At 35.3% G+C, this 21,182-nt stretch overlaps 1 protein-coding gene across 19 annotated transcripts in view; it reads right to left on the bottom strand.

Annotated features, from left to right (window-relative positions):
- Positions 1-21,182, bottom strand: part of PPFIA2 (PPFI scaffold protein A2) — a 670,503-nt gene that overhangs the window by 190,770 nt on the left and 458,551 nt on the right. For 17 of the 19 annotated variants that reach the window (XM_078146464.1, XM_078146471.1, XM_078146469.1 and 14 more), the window contains one exon: positions 19,595-19,669. The exons of the other annotated variants lie outside the window; for them this stretch is intronic. In XM_078146464.1, the coding sequence (XP_078002590.1) occupies positions 19,595-19,669 (75 nt within the window). The remainder of the gene's footprint in view (positions 1-19,594; positions 19,670-21,182) is intronic. 19 annotated transcript variants of the gene reach the window in all.

A 21,182-nucleotide genomic window follows, 5' to 3' on the forward strand; every position in this document is an offset into this window, starting at 1 on the left:
TACTCAAATAGTTTTGGACATATTTCTTCTAAAAGTAAGATTTTTCCCTCTTTTTTGTAAATGGTTGTGTGCAAAACCTCAGCATAAAAGAATTATGTTTAAGGAACAAGTTTTAAGTCAGCTAATAGCTGAACAGAAACATTTAGATGAAAGAAATGGAAGAGATCTGGGATTTTTCACAAATACATATCTAGTTTTATTTTCTGCTTTAAAAGTCCAGCCTAGATGGTTTGTGAGGCTCGTGATCAAACAAGTGATTTCAATAATATTCATGGTATTAATGCAGGGAAAAATATGAAACATTGTGCTCCCTAGTTATTATCCACAAAGATAAAATGACAACATGTGTAACGACAGAAGTGAGATGGGGGAAAGCAAGCTTTTATCATAGAAAATATTCTAACCAAAAGAGGAAATAAAAGAGACTGCACAGATTTGCAAACAGGACTTCAAATGTTTCATGCTCAACAGGAGACTATTTTAACATTCATTTTAAACAATTACTTCATACAAGTTTAGGGATCAGTAAAAATTGTAGAAATAGCTAATAACAATTTTCTGAGCACTCTGGTCTTTATTATTATTTTTTTTTTTGCATTTCATCATGTGTTATCCTACAGCACCCTGATTCCATTTTGTTGGGGAAAAAGATTCTTTGTGCTGGGAAGGTACAATTAGCAGCAGTGAGAAAGGAACTTTCTACTGATAATAACTCAGGTAATTTACAGTATCTAGACTCAACTTTGTGATATGATGTCACCATAATGGAAAATCAAGACATAAAATAGAATGTGAATATTTACAAAGAAGAAAAATGAGTAATTTTGGTTTGCCTAAGATAAAGCAAAACTGGAAGCATCAGACCATCATTCAAATGTTCAATTAAATCATTGTTGTTTGTCCTTCATTCTCAAATAGGACCATGATGTCAGGAAGGTGAAGCTATGAATTGCAAGTGAATGAATTTAAGTGAGGGAGGACTGTTCAAAGTCAATAGCCTCACTCTCTCCTCCTGAGCCAACTGGGTCCAGTGGCTAGGTACAGATCAGAATGACTGGAGATGATCCGGAGGCAATGTGAGACCTTGGCCTTTTTAAGTTAAGGTCTTTCCCAGATCTCAGTTTGACTGAGGCAACATCCATTCAGTGATTAAGGCTAGGTAAGAAATAAGGCAAAGAGCGGCCTCTTTTAGCTACTCAAAAATAAAACAAAATGAAAACAAAAACAAAAACAAAAAAACCTCAATCTAGGAAGGGAAGACCCTTGGGGTCTCTGGCCAAAACAGAAACAACTGCTATTAACATTCACTATCTATTTACAGTCACTAGCCATCATTAGCCATCAGGGCCCAAACAATAACCAAGCGCAGCTTGGGCTGGGACCTACTGGTGGTCAATCAATGACAGCCAGAGTGATTTGGGTTTAAGGCATGGTCTTTAAGAAAGAAATTTAACCCATAAGCCCCAAGATATCTTTCAAGATTTCAGTGGTCAAGATTTATATTCCTTTCGGCAGAGCATCTGCAAGGCAGGGCATGATACCCTATGTGGACAAAGGGAGAGCAGGGAGGGAATAAGAGAAGGAAAAGAGAGGAGGAAGGAGAAAGGAAGGAAAGGAGGAGGGAACTGCATTGCCCAACTGGAAATGCCCCAAATCGGGCATCTACTACTACTCACAGGTTATTGTTTGTCCTTCATTCTGGAACAGGATCACGACATCAGGAAGGTGATGCCATGACTCCAAGTGAATTGGATTTAAGTGTGGGAAGGGTTATGTAATGTCAACAGCCTCACTCTCTCTAGAGCCGTCTGGGTCCAATGGCAAGATAGAGATCAGGATGATCCCAGACGCAGTGCAGACCTTGGTCTTTTTAAGTTAAGGTCTTTCCCAGGTCTCAGTTTGATGAGTCAGTGCTCATCCACTAATTGGTAAGGAATGAGGAAAATAATGGCCTCTTTTACCTAGTCAAACAAAAAATCAATCTGGTAGGGGAAGACCCTCAGAGTTTCTGGCCAAAATAAAAACAGGTACTATGTACACTCACTCTGAGCCATCAGCTCATCTTTATAATACAGTATCACCACAATAGAAAATCGAGAAAATAGAAAATAGGGAAGCATATACTATTGTATGAATGGCTATAAAGAAGAAAAATAGTAATTTTGGTTTGCCTAAGATGCAGCAAAATTGACAATATTCAGCCATCATTCAAATGTTCAGTGAAATAAAATAAATTAGAAAGAATAAAGGATGCATGAAGGATTTTGCAAAGTGAAACAATAATAAAAACAACAGACTTCAGAGGAAATGAATTTGATAAGAAAAGAGTTGAAAGATGTTCATAATAGACTGAAATAATTTTTTTCTAAGGACAAAGGAGTAAATGAAGTTCTTGCTATAAAAACAAAAACAAAAACAGAAACAAAAACAAAAAACAGTTAACCAAGAAGTTGTATGTGATCTCCAAAAGGGATGGAGGTAAAGTTCAAGAAAGCAAAATATGCCACCGTGTATTTATACCAACTATCTCATCATGGTGAAATTAAATAAAAATACCAGTCAGATAATATTTATCTTTTAAATGTTACTAATAAAGCTTGGCATGTCAATCTCAATAAGCCCTTTCTCTTCCTCCTGATGCCTCTATTCCCTCACCACTAACCCAAACTAATTAAGGGTAACCAAAGCGATGGGAGTGGGGAATATATATATATATATATATAGATAGATAGATAGATAGATAGATAGATAGATAGATAGTGTGTGTGTGTGTGTGTGTATATATATGTATACATTGTGTGTGTGTATATATATACACACACACACATACACACACATACACACACATATATATACACATATACACGCATATATACACATATATATATATACACACACACATACATACACACACACACACACGCATATATATGTATATATATATATGAAGAGAGCACCAAATCCTGCCTTTGACACTATGTGTGAGATTTTAGGTGAGTCATTTAAATTATATAGCTATAAAGTTTGAAGGGAAAAGGGGAGGATCTCTTAGTTCCTTTCCATTTTTATAGCTATTATTTTATGAGGCTATGAATTGTCATTCAGGGACATTTCCAAGAATGGAAGGAGCTAAGGATACAACTCTTAGGTATCAGTCATTAACTTGGATGTTACCAAGGAAAGCAAAAAGCTGGGGATGCTTTGTAACAAGTATTCCTGCAATAAATACTGGTAATAAGAAAGATGAGACCTTTGGGAGTATCCCATGGGCCCTTCCTGATAGTGGACACCTCCCGTTCACTACTATTGTGAACTGCATTAGGAGATCCCATGGCCAGCTCTCCCAAAATGTTAACACTGCATGGAACCCCTAAATAGTCACACTGAGATCAATAGTTTGCCATCAGGACTGGGTGCAAGCGTGTGCACACATACATGCGCGCGCGCGCACACACACACACACACAAACACACACACACACACACACACACACACACACCCCAAGGAAGGAATTCTAGATTTCTTCATGGCACCCCCAATTTGAGATCTATATGCTCTACTCTAACACCTGACTTGGGATATCAATTAAACCTGTAACAATGTGGACAAGGGATCTTTACCAGGATATTGACCAGCTTGGATTGTATGGGGGACATAAAACATTACTCAGATCCCAGAGGGTAACAGTAAGCAGATGACGCCTTTGAAAATATATTATGGGCAAGGGAAACACTGGGTGAAAATATGGGGCTACTTATTACCCCTGAAATGATATATAAAAGTAACTGACTAGCTTCTCACCACAATTTCAAAGCTATGTTTAATACAGGGGAGTTTAATAGAAGCCAACATAACTAGGCCTTTGAATAATGAATAATGAAGACAATAGCTACATATATATGTATATATTGTATATATGGATATGTGTATATATATACATATACATACGCACATATATACACATACATATTTACACATATACATGCATGTATGTATGTATACATGCATGCATATATGTATGTATATCCTACAGGAATACATACCAGGTAGGGAAAAGGTGGGGGGGAAAGTTATATTTGAAAGTTATCTGCAGTTATAAGAAAAATCTAAACCTTTAAAAATCTTATTCAAAGCAGTTTGTATGATCTATGCAGTACCTGGAAACCTACAATAAAAAGGAATTGGTGTGAATCATACTCTGAGACATCAAAATTGTGCTTCCTGCTACAAAACTCCTTAGTGCTGCCCAAACCCAATTAAAATGTAATTTGGAAATGGTTAACAAAATTTTAAAAAATACAACACTTCATAGAATGTTAATCTGTGGTTTTTCTAAGTCAATATCTGACCCACAAAGATCTGTTTCTATGTGTTTCCCACCATCACTTTACATTCTAAGTTTCGTTTCTTCTCCATTATTAGTTTCAATAAGAACCATCCTGGCAACTTGTAAGTTAAATTATCTACCTAGAGTCACACAGATCTAGTACTTGAACCTAGACCTCCTTAATGCCAAGGCTAGGTCTATCTACTATATCATACCCTCTCTGAAAGACAACATAGCATGTTTTTAAAAAATTATGTTATGTCACTTTTGTTTACTATCTCCATAAATCAGAACTGTAGCATTTAGATTAAACAAAGATTTAAAAATATGTTTAAGCTTCCCTTAAATAAATTTTATAATTTTTAAATGAAAAATCCATCAGGAAGGTTAACACTAAAAAATTCCTATTCAAAATCATTTAATTTGTTTTAACGTGCATCAGGATCAACTATTCTACTTCCCAACTCCCTTCTCCAAAAAAGTACCTTTTCTTATTTCCTTTTATTACTGACGTCAACTCTGACTTTGTTGAAGGCACGGGGGAGGGAAGTATTATTTAGCTTAGAAAGAGGCACTGTAATTAATTAAGAATAAGAATTGTATTTGTGATGAAATAGTACTTTTTTTTTCTTGTTTTCTAACACCTATGCTCATACAATTTGACATCACCACCCTTGTGACCTCTAGACCTAGCATCCCTAGGCCAAAAGAAAAAAAAAATGAACAGCTCTATTAAGGAGTTAGGAGGGGCAGGTCGGTGGCACACATGAATAGAGTGCTGGTCCTAAAGTCAGGAATACAGCATCCTGAGTTCAAATTTAGCTTCTGACACTTCCTAACTCTATAACCCTGTGCAAGTCACTTAACCCTATATGCCTCAGGTTCTTTATGTCTAAAATGAGCTAGAGAAGGAAATGGCAAACCACTTCAGTATCTTTGCCAAGGAAACCCCATATGAGGTCATGAAGAGGTAAACAAGACTGAAACAACAATGAGGAATTACATGAAAGAGTCTAAAGAATCCCTTGCTGCCCCTGCAAATCTGGCAACTTCAGAGTTAGGCCAACTCCTGAAGCATAAGTGTGCTTAATTTTCAACACATGGTATTAAAAATAGAAGCTGAAGGTTGATTTTTCCTTTTGAGCTCCACATGGCACAATAACTTCTCCAAAGACGTGTGCAGATAAAACGTGGTGAAGAGAGGAAAGAGTGGAATGCAAGGAGGTGAAACACATGAGCAAAGTGTGGTGGCAAATTGGTGCCACACCAATTTCTCATCGATTGGGTTTAGCATTATCCTATACTGTGAATGACAGTCAAATTAAATTATTCTAGAAAGCTCAGTGAAGGATATTTTATTTAGATCTTTACCAAATGGTATGATCTTCAAACAAATATTTCTCATTTTTTAAAATTATAGGATCGAATTCAATATAAATTTTAGAAATTTATTTTAATTTTAGAAATTTGATGTGAAATTTAAATCATAAAGAACCTTCCCACTGAATGTTGGGAAATTGTAGCCTATTCTTAGAAAATTGTCTAGATCATGGATTGCTTGAGTTATTTGTCCATCTTCTTTTTTTTAACCTTTTTTTTTTAGGCAATTGGGGTTAAGTGATTTGCCTAGGGTCACATGGCTAGTAAGTGTCAAGTGTTTGGTCTAAGGCCGGATTTGAACTCAGGTCCTCATGACTTTCAGGCCAGCGCTCTATCCACTGCATCACCTAGCTGCCCCTTATTTGTCCATCTTCAAAGAGCTGTCAGAGGCAGGCTTCAACCTGGTTTTCCAAGCTCCACAGTTAGATATTTATCCAGTCTATGCCATAATGCCTGTTACATATGAGTAAAAATCTAGAGAATGTCATGAACAATATTATTCTATTTTTGAAAGAATCCTTCCCTAAGGGACGAAAATTGCAAAGAAAATAGAAAAACAGGCTGGTAGAAATTAGGATTAGATAAGCAGTTTACACCATCTAACACAAGAAACTCCAAATGGATACATGACTAAAGATAAAAATTCATATAATTTTAAAAATGCAGGACAAGGGACAGTGGTATCTTTTCCAACTATTGAAGAGGCAGAATTTTTTAATTTAGCAAGAGAAAGAAATGATCAGAAAAAATTGAACATTTTTGTTTATATAAAGTTGAAAAAAATCAGCATAAGTAAAATAAATGCAGTTAAAATAAGGGAAGCAATTAATTTCAAGAGAATAATCTTTAGAGCAAAGTTCTTTAATAAAAGTCTGCTATTCTAGGTTTTTAAAAAAATTATTTATTTTATTCTGAAATTAAGAAATAAAACAAGCATTTCCATAGCATAACAGAATGGGGGGAAAATAATTGCACATGAAACTGCAAATCCACTATTCTAGGTTTATAAAAATTCATATGAGTATAAAAGGAAAAGAGCCTTGGTAGGTAATTAGTCAGTGGTTACGAATGGGCAGTTCTCAAATCAAGAAACTATCAGCAAGCATATTTTTAAGCTCCAAGTCACTAAATATAAGAAGAATATAAATCAAAAGAACTCTAAGGTTCCACTGTATACTCATCAGATTGCAAATGATGAAAAAAAGAGGAAAATAGTAATTGCTTGAGGGATTATGGGAAAACAAGCATACTGGCTATTGTTGGTAGAGTTGCGAATTGTTTCTATTATTCCTGTTAGCAATTTGGAACTATACTCCCAAAGTCACTAAACTTTAAAAATATAATCTTGACTTAGTGATACTACTATTAGGTATGTACCTTGTTGAGATTGAGGAGGGAAGGAAAGTATTTATATGTAAACTAATATTCATAGCATAATGTTTTGTTTGTGGCAAAGTATTGGAAACTAAATATGTGCCTATTAACTGAACTACAGCTGAACAAATTGTGGCATCTGAATGTAATGGAATTTTACTGTATCATGAGAAATGAAGCCTCTGATCAAATCAGAGAATTATGGGAATATTTGTATGAACTGATGCAGAAAAAGTGATCAGAACCAGAACAATTTAAATGATTATTACAAAAATGGGAGGGAAAAACAACTCTAAAATATCTCAGGAAGTCGACTAAAGCAACGACTGACCATGATTTTAAAAGGTTGATGATGGGGCATATCTTCCATGTCTTAGTAAGGAGGTGATGGGTTAAGAGTACAGAATCAGACTTTATTTTGTTTTGCTTGACTTTACATATGCTATGAGGGAGGACATTATTTGGGGCATGGCAGTGATATGAGGAAAAAAAGGATCATGAAGGCAACATAAAAATTACATAGAGCAAAGGGAGGGGAAGTGGAAAATAGTAAAAAGAGAAAAAAATATTTCTGCCGTGTGTGTGTGTGTGTGTGTGTAATATACACATGTACAGACATGCATTGTATATACGTCTGTTGTGCTATAAGGGCAAAGTTTCTTGTAGAATCTTCTTCCTTGTGGTAACTCGAGATGTCGATGATTACTGAGTTCAAAAGGAAAAGCACATTTTAGAAAGTGAAAGCCCTAAAACAATCCAAGTTAATGTTATCTTTGGTGACCTTAAATAACCAGAAAGAACCCAGAGGCAAAAATCAAGTTCTGACAAAAGTATAAATCCCAAAGCTTCAAAAGATCACTAGATAGTTTGCTTTGAGATGTCAGAGAAGCTACAAGTGGTTCAGAAAAAATAGGGTGGGTTATTGAAAAGTGCTTGGAAAAGCAGAAAAAGAAATATATGTTACAATGGCATGGAGATGTCAAATTTGAAGTTACTACATCACTAATCTAAGTGAACATATTTAGAAGCTAAAACTTGCCCCTGCCCCCTCCACATCAAAACTTGGTTTCTTTCCTTTAAAAGCACAGAAGGAAAATAGAGAACAATGCATTTTTAGAAGAATAAAAAAATGTAACCTACCTCTCCTCTCCCCTCAGGGCATTATGTACCATTATTATCTTTTGTATCAGGTCTATTACTTAGCACTCTCTCAGTTCAGTGATTTGGATAGAATTTCAGATTTACATTTCTATTACTAGCTCTCTGAATCTTGCTCATCTTACACTTTTTTTACTTTTAACCTGAGTTGTGATTTCATTGAAATATGGAGCTCTTAGATATTCTATCACCACATTACAGCTCACATTCCTTTATTTCCCATTCAGACCCCTATCATCTTTTCCCCAGGAATACTGCAATGTGCTCCTAATCTCCCTTCCTCCGATCTCTCCCCTGGCCAATTCATACTCCAAAGGGCTAACAAATAAATATTTCTAACACGGAAGTCTGATCATGTCACTTCTATGCTCAAGAAACTTCAGTGGTTTCCTTATTTCTCATTGCCATTTTAGATAAATTATAAACTTCTCAGTTTATTTTTTTCTCACAAGAAGCAGAAAAATGATTTATTGCAAAAGGATATAGAAATTTGGTTTTAAATTCCTTGAAACATACAGCTTGGTAGAATGTCAATATCATTATGGAAAGTGTTTTTCCCCCTCTGAATATAATATCCTAGTAATTAAAGAGAATATAGTCAATCTACTGCAGGAGTCTTTAATATATCAATTGTTTTTCAATTGTATTTTATCCGGGTTTTTTTTTAGGAAGTAAAAAACCCATTTTCACCTCCAACTGAGAAAGAAGGAAAAACAAAACCACTATTGTAAGTAAGTATATGTCAAAGAAAACACATTTTCTTATGTCCAAAGGAAAAAGTCTTATTCTACACTCTGAATCCTTCATTTCTCTATCAGAAGATATATTTCAACATGAGTCCTATGGAATTATGGTTCCTCATCTTGCTCATCAGTTCAAAAGACTTTCAAAATTGTCTGCCTTTACATTTTTTTAATTTTTTGAAATATTTTTGAAAAATACTTGAAAATATATTTATATTTTCAAAATTGTCTGTCATAATTTTTTCTCCTAGTTCTGCTCATTTTACTCTGCATCAGTTCATATAAGTCTTCCCAGGTTGCTCTTAAACCATCTCCTTCATTATTTCTTGAAGAAAAAAATAATATTCCATCACATATGTGCCCTAACTTATTCAGGCATTCCTTGACGGATGGGCAGTCCCTTAGTTTTCAAGTCTTTGCCACTATAAAAGATTTGGACAACCTTTGTGTTTATTTTGATTGGGATTAATCCTTCCTTTAAGCTACCCTCCCTTTTATTCTTCCTTCTTTCCTCTCCCACCACTTTCCCTGTTTATTGAAAAGTATTCCTGTGCTCAGATCCATGTGTGTATATGTGTGTGAATGAGTGTTTTCTGTGTAATCTTCCCTCCTTTGACCAGTTCTGATTACAGTGAGGTAAAAATGAAAGCCTAATGGACTCCCCAACTTTTTCCTACTTGTTTCTATTATATACAAAATATTATTTTGCACCATAATTGTGTGAGATAATTTTCCTTAACCTTCGTCTATCTCCCTCTGCCCCCATGTATTCTTCTTCCTCTTTCAAATCTTTTAAGATCATGACATGATAGAATCCCTCTCTAGAGTAAATTATTCTTGGATGTAAGTCTGAATCCTAAGCTGTCTGCTCCTTCATTGCTCTAGGTGCTAAATCTTGTGTGAACCTGGTTGTGACTCCTTGGTACTTGAATTCTTTCATTCTAGTTGCTTATAATGCTTTTTTCTTTTATATAGAAACTCTGAATTTTAGATATACTACAACTAAGACTTTTTGTTTGGGATTTTCTTTCAGGGAGTGACTACTAAATTCTATTTGCAATTTCTCCCCTGGTTCTAAGAGATCTGGGAAACTTTCTTTAATGAATTCATGAACTATTAACTCTAGGCTCTTTTTTTGTGATCATGGCTGACAGATAATCCAATGACGCTTAAATTATCTCCCCTTCATTTGTTTTCTAGGTCAGTTGTTTGTACTATGGGCCATCTTAAATTTTCTTCTATTTTTTCAGTCTTTTGAATTTTATTTAATATCCTTCATTGTCTCATGCAGTCATCAGTTTCTGTTTGGGCCATTCTAATTTGCAGGGAGTGTGTTTCTTTGTCTCAGTTTTGTATCCTTTGTTTCCTTTTTATTTTCTTCTTCCATGTTTCTCATTTCTTCCCCCACAGGCAGCTAGATGGTATAGTAGATTGAATATTGGACTTGCAGCCAGGAAGTCTGAGTTAAAATCCTACTTCAGGCACTTAGTAGTTATATTAACAAGGGTAAATCACTTAAACTCTATTTGCCTCAGTCTTTTCATCTGTAAAATGATTATAATAATAGCACCTACCTCCCAGGATTGTCATGAGAATGAAATGAGATAATTTTAAAGTGTTTTGGAAACCTTAAAGTACTATGTGAATGCTAATTATCATTATTATTGTTGTTGTTAATTTTCAGTTTTCCCTCTAGTGCTCTAATTTAATCTGTAAAAAATAATAACTCTTGCTTCATCTCTTCTAGAAATTATACTTGAATTTGCACCCAACTTGTGTTTTTCTGTGAGGCTTTGCTTATAGCTGTTTTGGAATCATTATCTGCTGCTGCATTTGTCTGAGCACCCCTCTCACAAAAATATCTTTTTATGGTAGGATTCTTTTTTGTTTGAATCTTGATTATTCTCCCAGCCTACTTCCTCATTTTGTACTTCATATGAGGGCCAGGCTTTAGACCAGGGGTGGGGAACCTGCAGCCTCAAGGCCACATATGGCCTTCGAGGTCCTTAGGTATGGCCTTTTGACTGTGTCCAAGTTTTACAGAACAAAGCCTTTTTATTAAATGCATTTTGTTCCGTCAAGTCTGGATTCAGTCAAAAGGCTGCACTTGAGAACCTATAGGGCCACATGTGGCCTCCAGGCTGCAGGTACCCACCCCTGCTCGAGACACTTCTGGTAAGAAGGTTTGGGCTAGTACTGCTGCTGCTTCTTTGGGGTACCGAGCATTGTGTTATTTCTGGATTTCAAGGACAGCTTGAAGCTTTGAAATGTACCCAAAGTAGTGAGCCAAAGAAAAGTCTAATCACTGAATTCTTCAAATTCCTCACCTGGTACTGGTCTGAGCAACACACCTGTGGACTTGGCTGGGTTGGAGTTCAAATAGACTGCTAGCAGACTCAATTACTACCAGCCAGCTGGAAGCCTCTACAAAACTCATTTGACTGGGATTCCTGCCCCAGCTGTTTCTATGCAGGGTTAAGTTTGGGCTAGATGCTGGAACTGAGACCTGGCTCCTCTCCTGGAGTCCAACCTATACAGCCACTGCTTACTCCTGAACTTGCTTCCTGCTCAATACACAGGCTAAAGTCTGTGCCTGCTCCTCACCCTGGAATGCAATCCCTTCATGCTGGTTTCCTGCCCCACCCCCTAAGTATGCTCTAAATCTATGACCTGGAACTGGGCGGTCATCAATACAGCTGTGAATTAGTGCCTCTTCCTGCGCTGCATGTAGGTTTGGGTACCTCTATGCTACATATTAGACCTCTCCTTGCCCTTCTGCAGAGTGTCAACCTGGAATGAAATGTTCCCCACAGAATACTTCTGGCCAGACCAAAAGTTCCAGTATGTATAGACCTCCCTGCTTTTCTCCCTATGCCAACTTATGTCAGAAAAATAACTTAATGTGATTTCCCTTTCCCCTACCCCAGATTTTCTGATGAGGATTCCCTACTACTACTCCTCTACTATTTAGGCTTTCATCAATTATTTATAACATAGTGGATAGGGCAGCAGATTGTTTGCCATCTTGGAGATGGGGGAAGGGAGGGAAGAAATTGTGAATTCAAAATCTTCCAAAAATGAATGTTGAAAATTGTCTTTATATGTAATTGGAAAAATAAAATACTATTAAATTAAATATAAATGTGTTTGTGTGTCTGTGTGTGTGTGTGTGTGTGTGTGTGTGTGTGTGTGTGTGTGTGTGTATTGAAGAGGGGGAAAGCTTCTTCAAGTCCTTAAATTCAAGGGGGAAAGAAAGTAAGGTACATTTTGAGTCATATGTTTTGGCATCAGAGGAGCCTAAATAGCTTTCGTGTTTTTGACATGCACTTTAGGGCAATCAGGCATACAGTCTGACACCAATTAATTATTACAGGTGTATAGAAGAAAAAAAATACTGAATTACAATAGTGGTAAAAATTCAAGCAGAGTGTAAATGTTTAAGGCAGCTGTTCTCCAACAGATCAGTTAAGACAATCATTGGGTTAAAAGGTGCTTTAACATCTAAAGGATTTATATTCTTTACCAAATTGGACAGATCATCTTTTTCCTGAAGTGATATTTGAGACACTTACACAGTCTTATCTTTAACTGTGGTCCAAAGAGAAGGTTGAGTTTGGCCAGATTAGCAATTAGCCAATGAGATACCAGCAAACTACACAGATTAGAGAGCAGAGATGATAACATCTCCATTGGGAGATTTGGTGACAATGCAGGGGATAAATGTGAACGATCCCCCAGAACACAAGACAACAGGAACCATGAGGCTTTGGTATGTCACGGCCATGACTGTCTCACTACAAGCCCAACCGAAAATTGCAACAAATAAAAGTCTTTACTAAACAAAACAAAATAAAAAACAAACAAAAAACAAAAGCAAGCAAACACATACACGAAAAACCCTTAAATCTCAAATTTGAGCTCCATCCTATCTTTCCAGGGTTTCTAGATATTATTCTTTCATGAACTGTATTCCAGTCAAACTGCTTTGCTCACTGTCGTTCACACTGAATATTTCATCTCCCATTTTGAGGCCTTTATATGTTTGCCACAGTAGGAAAAAAAATCCCTCCACCATCTGTCTTATAAATTTCTCTACCTTACTTAAAGACTCACCTCAACTGCTAACTTCCCCAAGGATCCTATCCTTCCCTCTCACCCTTTACCAGTTAATGCCACCTTTCAGAAATTACTTTACATATACAGGATATTCCAAAAGTTTAATGTTATTGAAGCTTAAAAGTACATTAAAATTTTTGGGACACCCAATATTTCATATTCATCTATGAACATGTTCTTTTCTGCTAATGGAACGTAAGCCTATTGAGGGCAAGGTTGGTTTTAATTTTGCCTTTGTATTCCTGGCATCTAAGTATAGTATTTGGCATATAGCAGACACTTACTAAATGCTTGTCTAATGAGATGAAAATGAATGAAAGTCTATGTAGCAGAGGGATTCCTGGCACAAGGAAATATTCTCCAGATGATTTTAGGAGTGTGTACATGCACATCTGTGTATACACAAATGTATCTATATACGCACACATGTGTATATATATGTATACACACATACATATATGTATATATACATACATACATACAGGGAAAGAGGAACTGTGATGATGAAATTGGACTCTGAAAAACAACAAGGCCTTCTCCATGAAATTCACACTCAAAAGAAACCAGCCTAACAATTCACATAGGGTAAGCTGAGCAGATGGACATAAGATATCCTCTCTAAATTATCGCAAGCATTTATATGGACAGCTAATCAACTATGTCCATTGGTACATATTCCTTGGCAAGCCACTTCAAATGGACAATAAAATGCATCTAGAATTGAATAAGAGGAAAGGATTGGTCCAGATTGCATTTGGGGAAGTGAACAATAACTTCAACAATCCCAAATTGCTCTCAGCTATAAGAGTTCATCTTTTTAATATCAATGTCATCTTGGTGTTTGTCATGCATGATACATTGCAGTTTGAGAAGAATGAAAATCACGTGCAACCCAAAGGACAAGAGGAAAAAAAAGGTATGTTTTTAAGTAGGCTGGATTTTGTTATCAATAATGACTTGAGTTAATAAAAGATGTGGGATCATAGCATATAAAGTTACAAGACTTCAGAGATCACATAATCAACACAACCCTTTCACATCCCATATATCAACCCATATGACCAGAAAAAAAGAAGTGGACTAGTCATGCAATAAGAGCAATAGGTAATAGATGAATAAATTTTGCACTGTTATCCACAAGACATTAAGAAGTCTCAATAGAAGCACTCTGGTGCACTGGGAAGATGATCTAGAGAAGATTTAAGGAAAGCCAGAGATATGGACTTCAAAAAGTAAAAAAAAAAAATAAGAGCAGTAGATTTTGTTTTGTCCCAATGTAGGGAGTACCCACAATGATGAATCTAGGGGTCCACCAGAGGAACGAAGCATATGAACTAAAACCTAATAGCTGGGTAACAAGGAAATTACAGGAAATAAATGCTTAATAAAAATTTGTTAAATTTGCACAAAGTTAAACACAACATGGACAAAGCTTCTTCACATAAAAAGTAAATTAGTCTAGAAGGGTTAATTTCAAGTGAGAAAGAACCCTTCTCTCATTCTTGGTAAAAACAGATAAAATTAATTTTTCATGGTCATGTAACATAGTCCAAACTTAAATGATATTTAAGAGTTCAAGCTGTCCTCTGCTTTTCAATTTATTTTATGGAGCAGAGCTGCTGATGGACATGTATAAAAGAATAAAATAGATGCCATTTTGCCTTGGAAACTCACATTTGGCAGTCTGCAGTGTTTTTTGTCTAGAATAAACATATATAAATTAAAATAATATAAAACTGTCAACAGATTTCTAACTAATGTGCTGACTTGTTCATTTAATGTAAAATTCATTTTGAAAAAACCTCTTAAAAATGATTCATTGTATGTTTATTGAGAAGTGTTTCTTCAATCAATTCTACAAAATTAGTTTAGAATAATCCATTCTTCCTCTTAAATTGAATAATTATGAAACTTATGTGGGCCGACGTTATAAAAGAATGAAATTTTGAGCACAACATGGTAATTCTCCTTTGCACTGCTCTTAAGCTGTGACTTTTCCCTAGGTTTTCAAATTTTCAGATGTATAGAAAATACTTTGCAACAAATGAAGCTTCTATACAATAGTATATAAAGTTTCACTAACATGGTTATGTCTCTTTGGATCATATCCTTAAAAACAATATAGTGTTTTAAAAACACTTATACATTAAGAGGTTTATAAAATTAAAGTAACTCTTCTTATATAGAGTTTCTGTAGAGTACAGTTAACATTCTACTAAGGGGGAAAAAGCACTGGAGAGGTAGTAGAAAAACATAATTTCTATCCTTGAATCTGCCATAATTAGCATTGAGACAGTGGTCATCCCAGTTTCCTCACTCTCCCAAAATGGGAATGAATAATATTTGCTCCATGTAATCAAATTGTTATGAGGATCAGATTAAATAATGTACATAAAGATGCTTTTAAATTCTAAAGCTTTTTTATATAAATGGTAGCTATTATTCTTAAATTAACTTGTGGATGCCCACTGTGATCAATATTACCTTAATGAGATGCACAAAAGTTAATTTAGTAACATCAATGGTCACTCTAAAGAATGAGCCCAGCTAGTTCAGGGTGGATGGTATTTGGGAAATTGGATAGCATTTTCAATTATCTTAAGGAGCTTATTGCTGCAAATATCTTTTAAACACGAATGTTTTCCAGAGGCCCTATGTTGGTGTGAATCAGGGAACATCTGATTCATATAAGCAAAATTTCAGATGACCTAGAGGACACTAGAACAATTCTCATTGCATGTAATTAGGTTGCAGCAATATTAGCAAAGGTGATTGGCACTTTACTGCCCTGAATGTCTAAAAAAAGAATGTGGCTGGTTATAAAGTTTTAGGGAAAGAGGGTGGATGAACAGTCCAATGGTGGCAAAGGTATCCAAAAATAGTAAAAAGAATCAGAGCAAGGTCTCTAGAATGTTTGGTGAATTATCTATACAGGATTCATGGAAAGATATAAATAAAAGAATCATGTAAGATAAAAAGGCATGAATGGATTGTGGTCAGCACCTGTAGAGGGAATACCAGTGGTGAAGAAATGAAAGATATATTCAAGATGTGGTGCAACATTCTTCTCTGTTAACATTTTCCTGAATCCTGATGATTATCCAGTGTATTAGCTATTCTTACCAGCTTTGTGTTATTTGAAAATCTGATAAGATCCCCACCAACATCATTTACAGTATACATACATAAAATCATATAGATATGTAAATATTAAAAAGATCATTAAATGTTTTTTACTTCTCAAAAACTTAGTTCAATTAAAAAGAAGCCTATTTGCAATACATGTATAAAATGCACATGTATACGTGTATATTTCTTTGGATTTTTATGTATGCACACATATACTCATGTGTATACATGCATACACATACATACACATATGTACCTGTATGTGTTGTATATGTATGTATAATACACCACAGGGCCAACCATGGATTCTCAGGATATTCCACTGGAAACCTTCATCTAAGATCCAAGTTGACATTAAATCCTTAATGACTACATTTTGGATCTAGACATTCATTCAGTTCAGAATCCATCCATTGTGCTATTCTCTAGCTTTATTTTTTCTATTTTCCCCCATAATAATAGCCTGAGAGACCATTTAAAATGCTTTCCTAATATCTAAGTAAACCATATCTATATGATTCCCCTAAAACATCAACTAGTGAGCTATATAGTTAGTCTCCCATTACCTGCTCTTCCCTGAATCTGGGTTGGCTCTTTGTAATTACCACTTCCTCTTCTGGATGTTCATTAATTTTTACTTAAAATATTTTACAGTTTTGTTGGGAATCAAAGATACACACAGATGCAAAGGTTTCAGACTGATCATCCCTTTGTTGATTGGAACAATATTTGCTTTTCTCAGATTCTGAAGTAACTCTCCCATTCTTAATGCTCTTTTAAAGCTAATTGCCATTGGCTCAGTAATCACATCTAGCCACTTCAGTCATTTGCCAAGACTCTTAACTTCATTTGGTTCAAATGAATTCAACTCATCAAAGACATCTAAGTGCATTTTTACTATCTCCTTAATTGTCCTGAGTCTTACATCCTTAATAGCCTTATTTGTCCTGTCTTTTCCAGTCCTTTTTCATTGGTGAGAAAACAGAAGGGGCATGAATGGATCAGTGGTTCCTTCCTGTTGTCATTGGTTATCATGGTGCCCTTCACCACAAAGAACAGTTTTAGCCTTTCTTTGATCCTCCCTTTTCTCTCACTGTGGCTGGAAAAAAAACTTTTTGTTTTCCCTAGTTGACCTCACCAGCTTCCACTTTTTGATTGTTAACACTTCTCATACTGTCCCCACACTATGCTAATATCTTCATTTTTCTCTTGCCCTTTCTAAGAGTTTCTGTACTTTAAAAAAAATTATACATGATTGATGATTTATCATTTGCATTTTGCAAATGATGAAACTGAAGCTCAAAGAGGTTAATTACGTGTTAAGGGTCATGAGAACTAATACTTTATCAGCCTTGGAATTGGAACTGAGTTCCTTGAAGGCCAACATTTTTTTTCCCTCTGCACCAGTATAGTGTAGGACAGGTGTGGAGAACCTACAGCCTTGAGGCCAATTGTGACCCTCTAGGTCCTCAAGTGAGGCCCTTTGATGGAATCCAAACTTTACAGAACAAATCCCCTTAATAAATAGATTTGTTCTGTAAAATTTGGACACAGTCAAAAGGCCACACGCAAGGACATAGAGGGCCACATTTGCCCTCAAGACTGCAGGTTCTCCACACCTGTTCTACATCATATTGCCTCTAAAATTAATAAGGTTTTTCTGTATCCCTAAAGTTTTCAATGTTTCCTTCCTTGGGCAACACCATATTTAATCTCTCTTCACCAATAACTACTTCTAGAATGAATAAAATACGGAAAAGAAAATCATTGGAAATATCAGAAATACAGCTTATTCTCAATTAAGCTACTTTAGGGTACATGTCTGAGGTGGGGGAGAGCCTTGGTCCTAATAATCCAAGTTCATTTCTCTATCTTCCATTTTAGTATGAGCTAAAAGAAAGAAATGTATTGGCTCTTTGGGATAATTCTATCATATTATAATAATAAATTCATAAATATTCTAATGGTATAAATGATATTTGTGTTTATTATATTACCATATTTTATAATATTATATAATAAAAATAATCTCTAACCCATGGTTCCTGGCATATAGTAAATGCTGTATAAATGTTAGCCATTATTATTTATTACTATTGTTGTTATATTGAATTTTTAATAGTTAACTTCTGATGATGGCAGACCATCAATACTCAAGGGGAAAATGTTGAATATTTGTGTGGGTCAATGAAATTTCCTATCAAGTAGAAAAATGCATGTATTTCTATGTGTTCCCAATTTGAGAAGTTGAAGAGGGAGGGAATTAACCTGAAATCTCAATAAGGCACCAAGATTATATCTTCTGTTTTCCAAGTAAACAAATGACACTATATATAAGGAAGAGAAACTGAAATAGAAAATTCTACACTCAAAATATATTCAAGAGGTGTTGCATGCCCTTGGGGAAACTACCTATGAGCAATATATTTTATTCAATAAAAAGTCACTCTGCTAAGCATTATTGGAGTCTAGAAATAGTAACATAATGATTTTAAAGCAAAACAAAATGTGAGTTATTTTAAAAAAATTCTTATACAATAAAATGTCAGTTTGATTAGAAGAGTAATTACTAAACAAGATGGATTAAAAGTAGTTTTGTTTAATTTTCATGTGGTATTTACTCTCAGCTTAATCAAATTTTTGGGTGAACTATTAGGGTTTTTCTTTAGTATTATTGATTATGTAATGGAATATAACTCACTGTCTATGTATACAGAGCTAAAGATGAAACCATCCTTTGGAACTGTAACACATGTAATATAGAATAATAGTTCCCAGGTAAGAATTGATGAGACTATTTACACACAGTCCGTCATTTGTAAATATTACAATTGGAGATGACAGCAATCCCATAACCTGAAGGGGATTCAATAACATTCAATTATGGTCCCATGCTTTGGCAAGATAAGAGAATGCAGGAAAGAAAGAAAACATTTTTTAAATGGGTTGTGGAGTTCATTTCATTTATAACATTTTATATGTTCTTGCTGTCACATCTCTTACGTTATAACAATGTTTGACATGAATTCCAATTTAGGGCTTCTGTTCTCCTGCCTAAAGTGACTAGTGCTGAGCAAAAACCTCAGTGAATTTCTGTGCATGGAAAAGTAAAGGGATGTGAGGGACTTGTCACTAGTTCTTGGCTTTTCCCCTCTTTTGTCTTCTCCTGATGACAGATCTGAATAAAGCAGGAATCAAGAAACATCCAGCTCTGACAATTTGTTCCAATAGACCTTGCTCGTGGCCTTGCCAGTGTGTAATTTATCTTTTATGCTTGGTGACAGTTGCAATAAAAGTGATGGAAAACACAAGGGCCAGCATGTTAGCAATATTGAACCTCAAAAGAGGAGAAAGTGGGTGAGGTTACCTCCTGGTTAGCAGCTGTTAGTTCTTCTTCCAGTGCAGAGACTCTTTCTAAAGAAACCCTCAGTCGCTCCCTTACCTAGAAGAAAAACCAAAACATGTGCAGTAATGTGCATTCCATAAGTCTTTAAAGGTGTACAATCCATCATTAACATGTCTGTAAAATGAGTTGGACTAGTTGGCCCCTAAGATCCCTTCTGGTTCTAAACATATGATACTATGATATCTCAAGAGACATAATTTCAGTCTGTGAAACCCTAAATCACTGGAAAATAACACAATAGGATCCCTGTGCCTAAGCCGGTGTCTGAGGAACAGGTTGTCCCATGAAGTTCTTCTAGCTACTCAATATCATGGTCCTCCTTGGATGCAGTCCTAGAATGGTTTGCTCCTATTGAATTGTGACTTGTTATAAAGAGCAGTTTAGCAAGATTCAAGTATGATTTAAGCATGTTCATTTAAATTTAATTAATTAAGGGTGAGTACTAGAAAAAAACTTAAAACTTCTTATTTCTTTGGATGCTTAGCTAACTTCTAGTAGACATTTAGGATCTCTCTCAAAAAAAAAAGACAATATTGTTAATTCAGTGGTGAAGAATGAATGTGGGGAAATTGCTTATTAGTGATATTATTATTATCATTATTGAAGAATAGGCTTTCAAAGTTGCTAAGGAAAGGAAAATCATTTGTCTTCTTATCCTGAGACTCAGGGATGGACTTTCGGGTTCCCAGAAATGGTTGAAGCATGATACGGTGAAAAAGAACTCAATTTGGAGTCAAAAGACTTGAGTTCCAATAATGATTCTGTCATTTACTACCTCGTGACACTGGGGAAATCTTGTAACCTCTCTGGGCTATAATTTCCTAATCTATAAAATGACAGAAAGAAATTCAAAGTTGCCTTGAAGGTCCCTTCTGGTTTCAAATGTTATAATATAGACCAGATAAAGAGATCTGAGAATTATACCTAACACTTGGATACCTCCAAATAGAGCAGTATTCCACATCCCCCAACAAAATGTGGTACTGTTGTCCTCTGGTCCTCACAGCACTTCACACTATTCCTATCCATAGATCATTTTCTAATTTGTATTGTATTTTTCTGTGTATGTGTCACATAGATTCACTGTCAGATTTTAAGTTTAATAGTGCCAAGAACTGAGTCTTGTTTATCTACTTGTTGTATCTATCCTAATGCCATACATCTGGTGCTTAAGAGATGTTTATTGAATGACTGAATGACTAGATGATTCATTATCTCCCAGTGGTGAATGAGTTGAGAAGTCCGAACTGTGGAAGAGTAGATACTGTATAAGAAAATGGATATTTGAATAAAACCATTTTTTTCCAAACATCAAGTAAATGAAGCTCAGAATAAGCTACACTTTCTTTTCCTAATAATAATTTTAATACTTTCTGTAAATTTAATTCTAGCCCAGTGCTATGGGTGTGCTGGCCAATGAAATATCCTGCAAATGTATATCAATGCAGAGATTTTGTTCAAATGGGGCCATAAAAATAGAGGGTATATAATTAACAGAGACAATCCATTCTACATGGAAATGAATAGACAATGTAATTGAAAATTTCCT

Source organism: Phascolarctos cinereus, unplaced genomic scaffold, assembly GCF_003287225.1.
Source record: "Phascolarctos cinereus isolate Bilbo 61053 unplaced genomic scaffold, phaCin_HiC Scaffold_1;HRSCAF=81, whole genome shotgun sequence".
NCBI classification, from domain to species: domain Eukaryota; kingdom Metazoa; phylum Chordata; class Mammalia; order Diprotodontia; family Phascolarctidae; genus Phascolarctos; species Phascolarctos cinereus.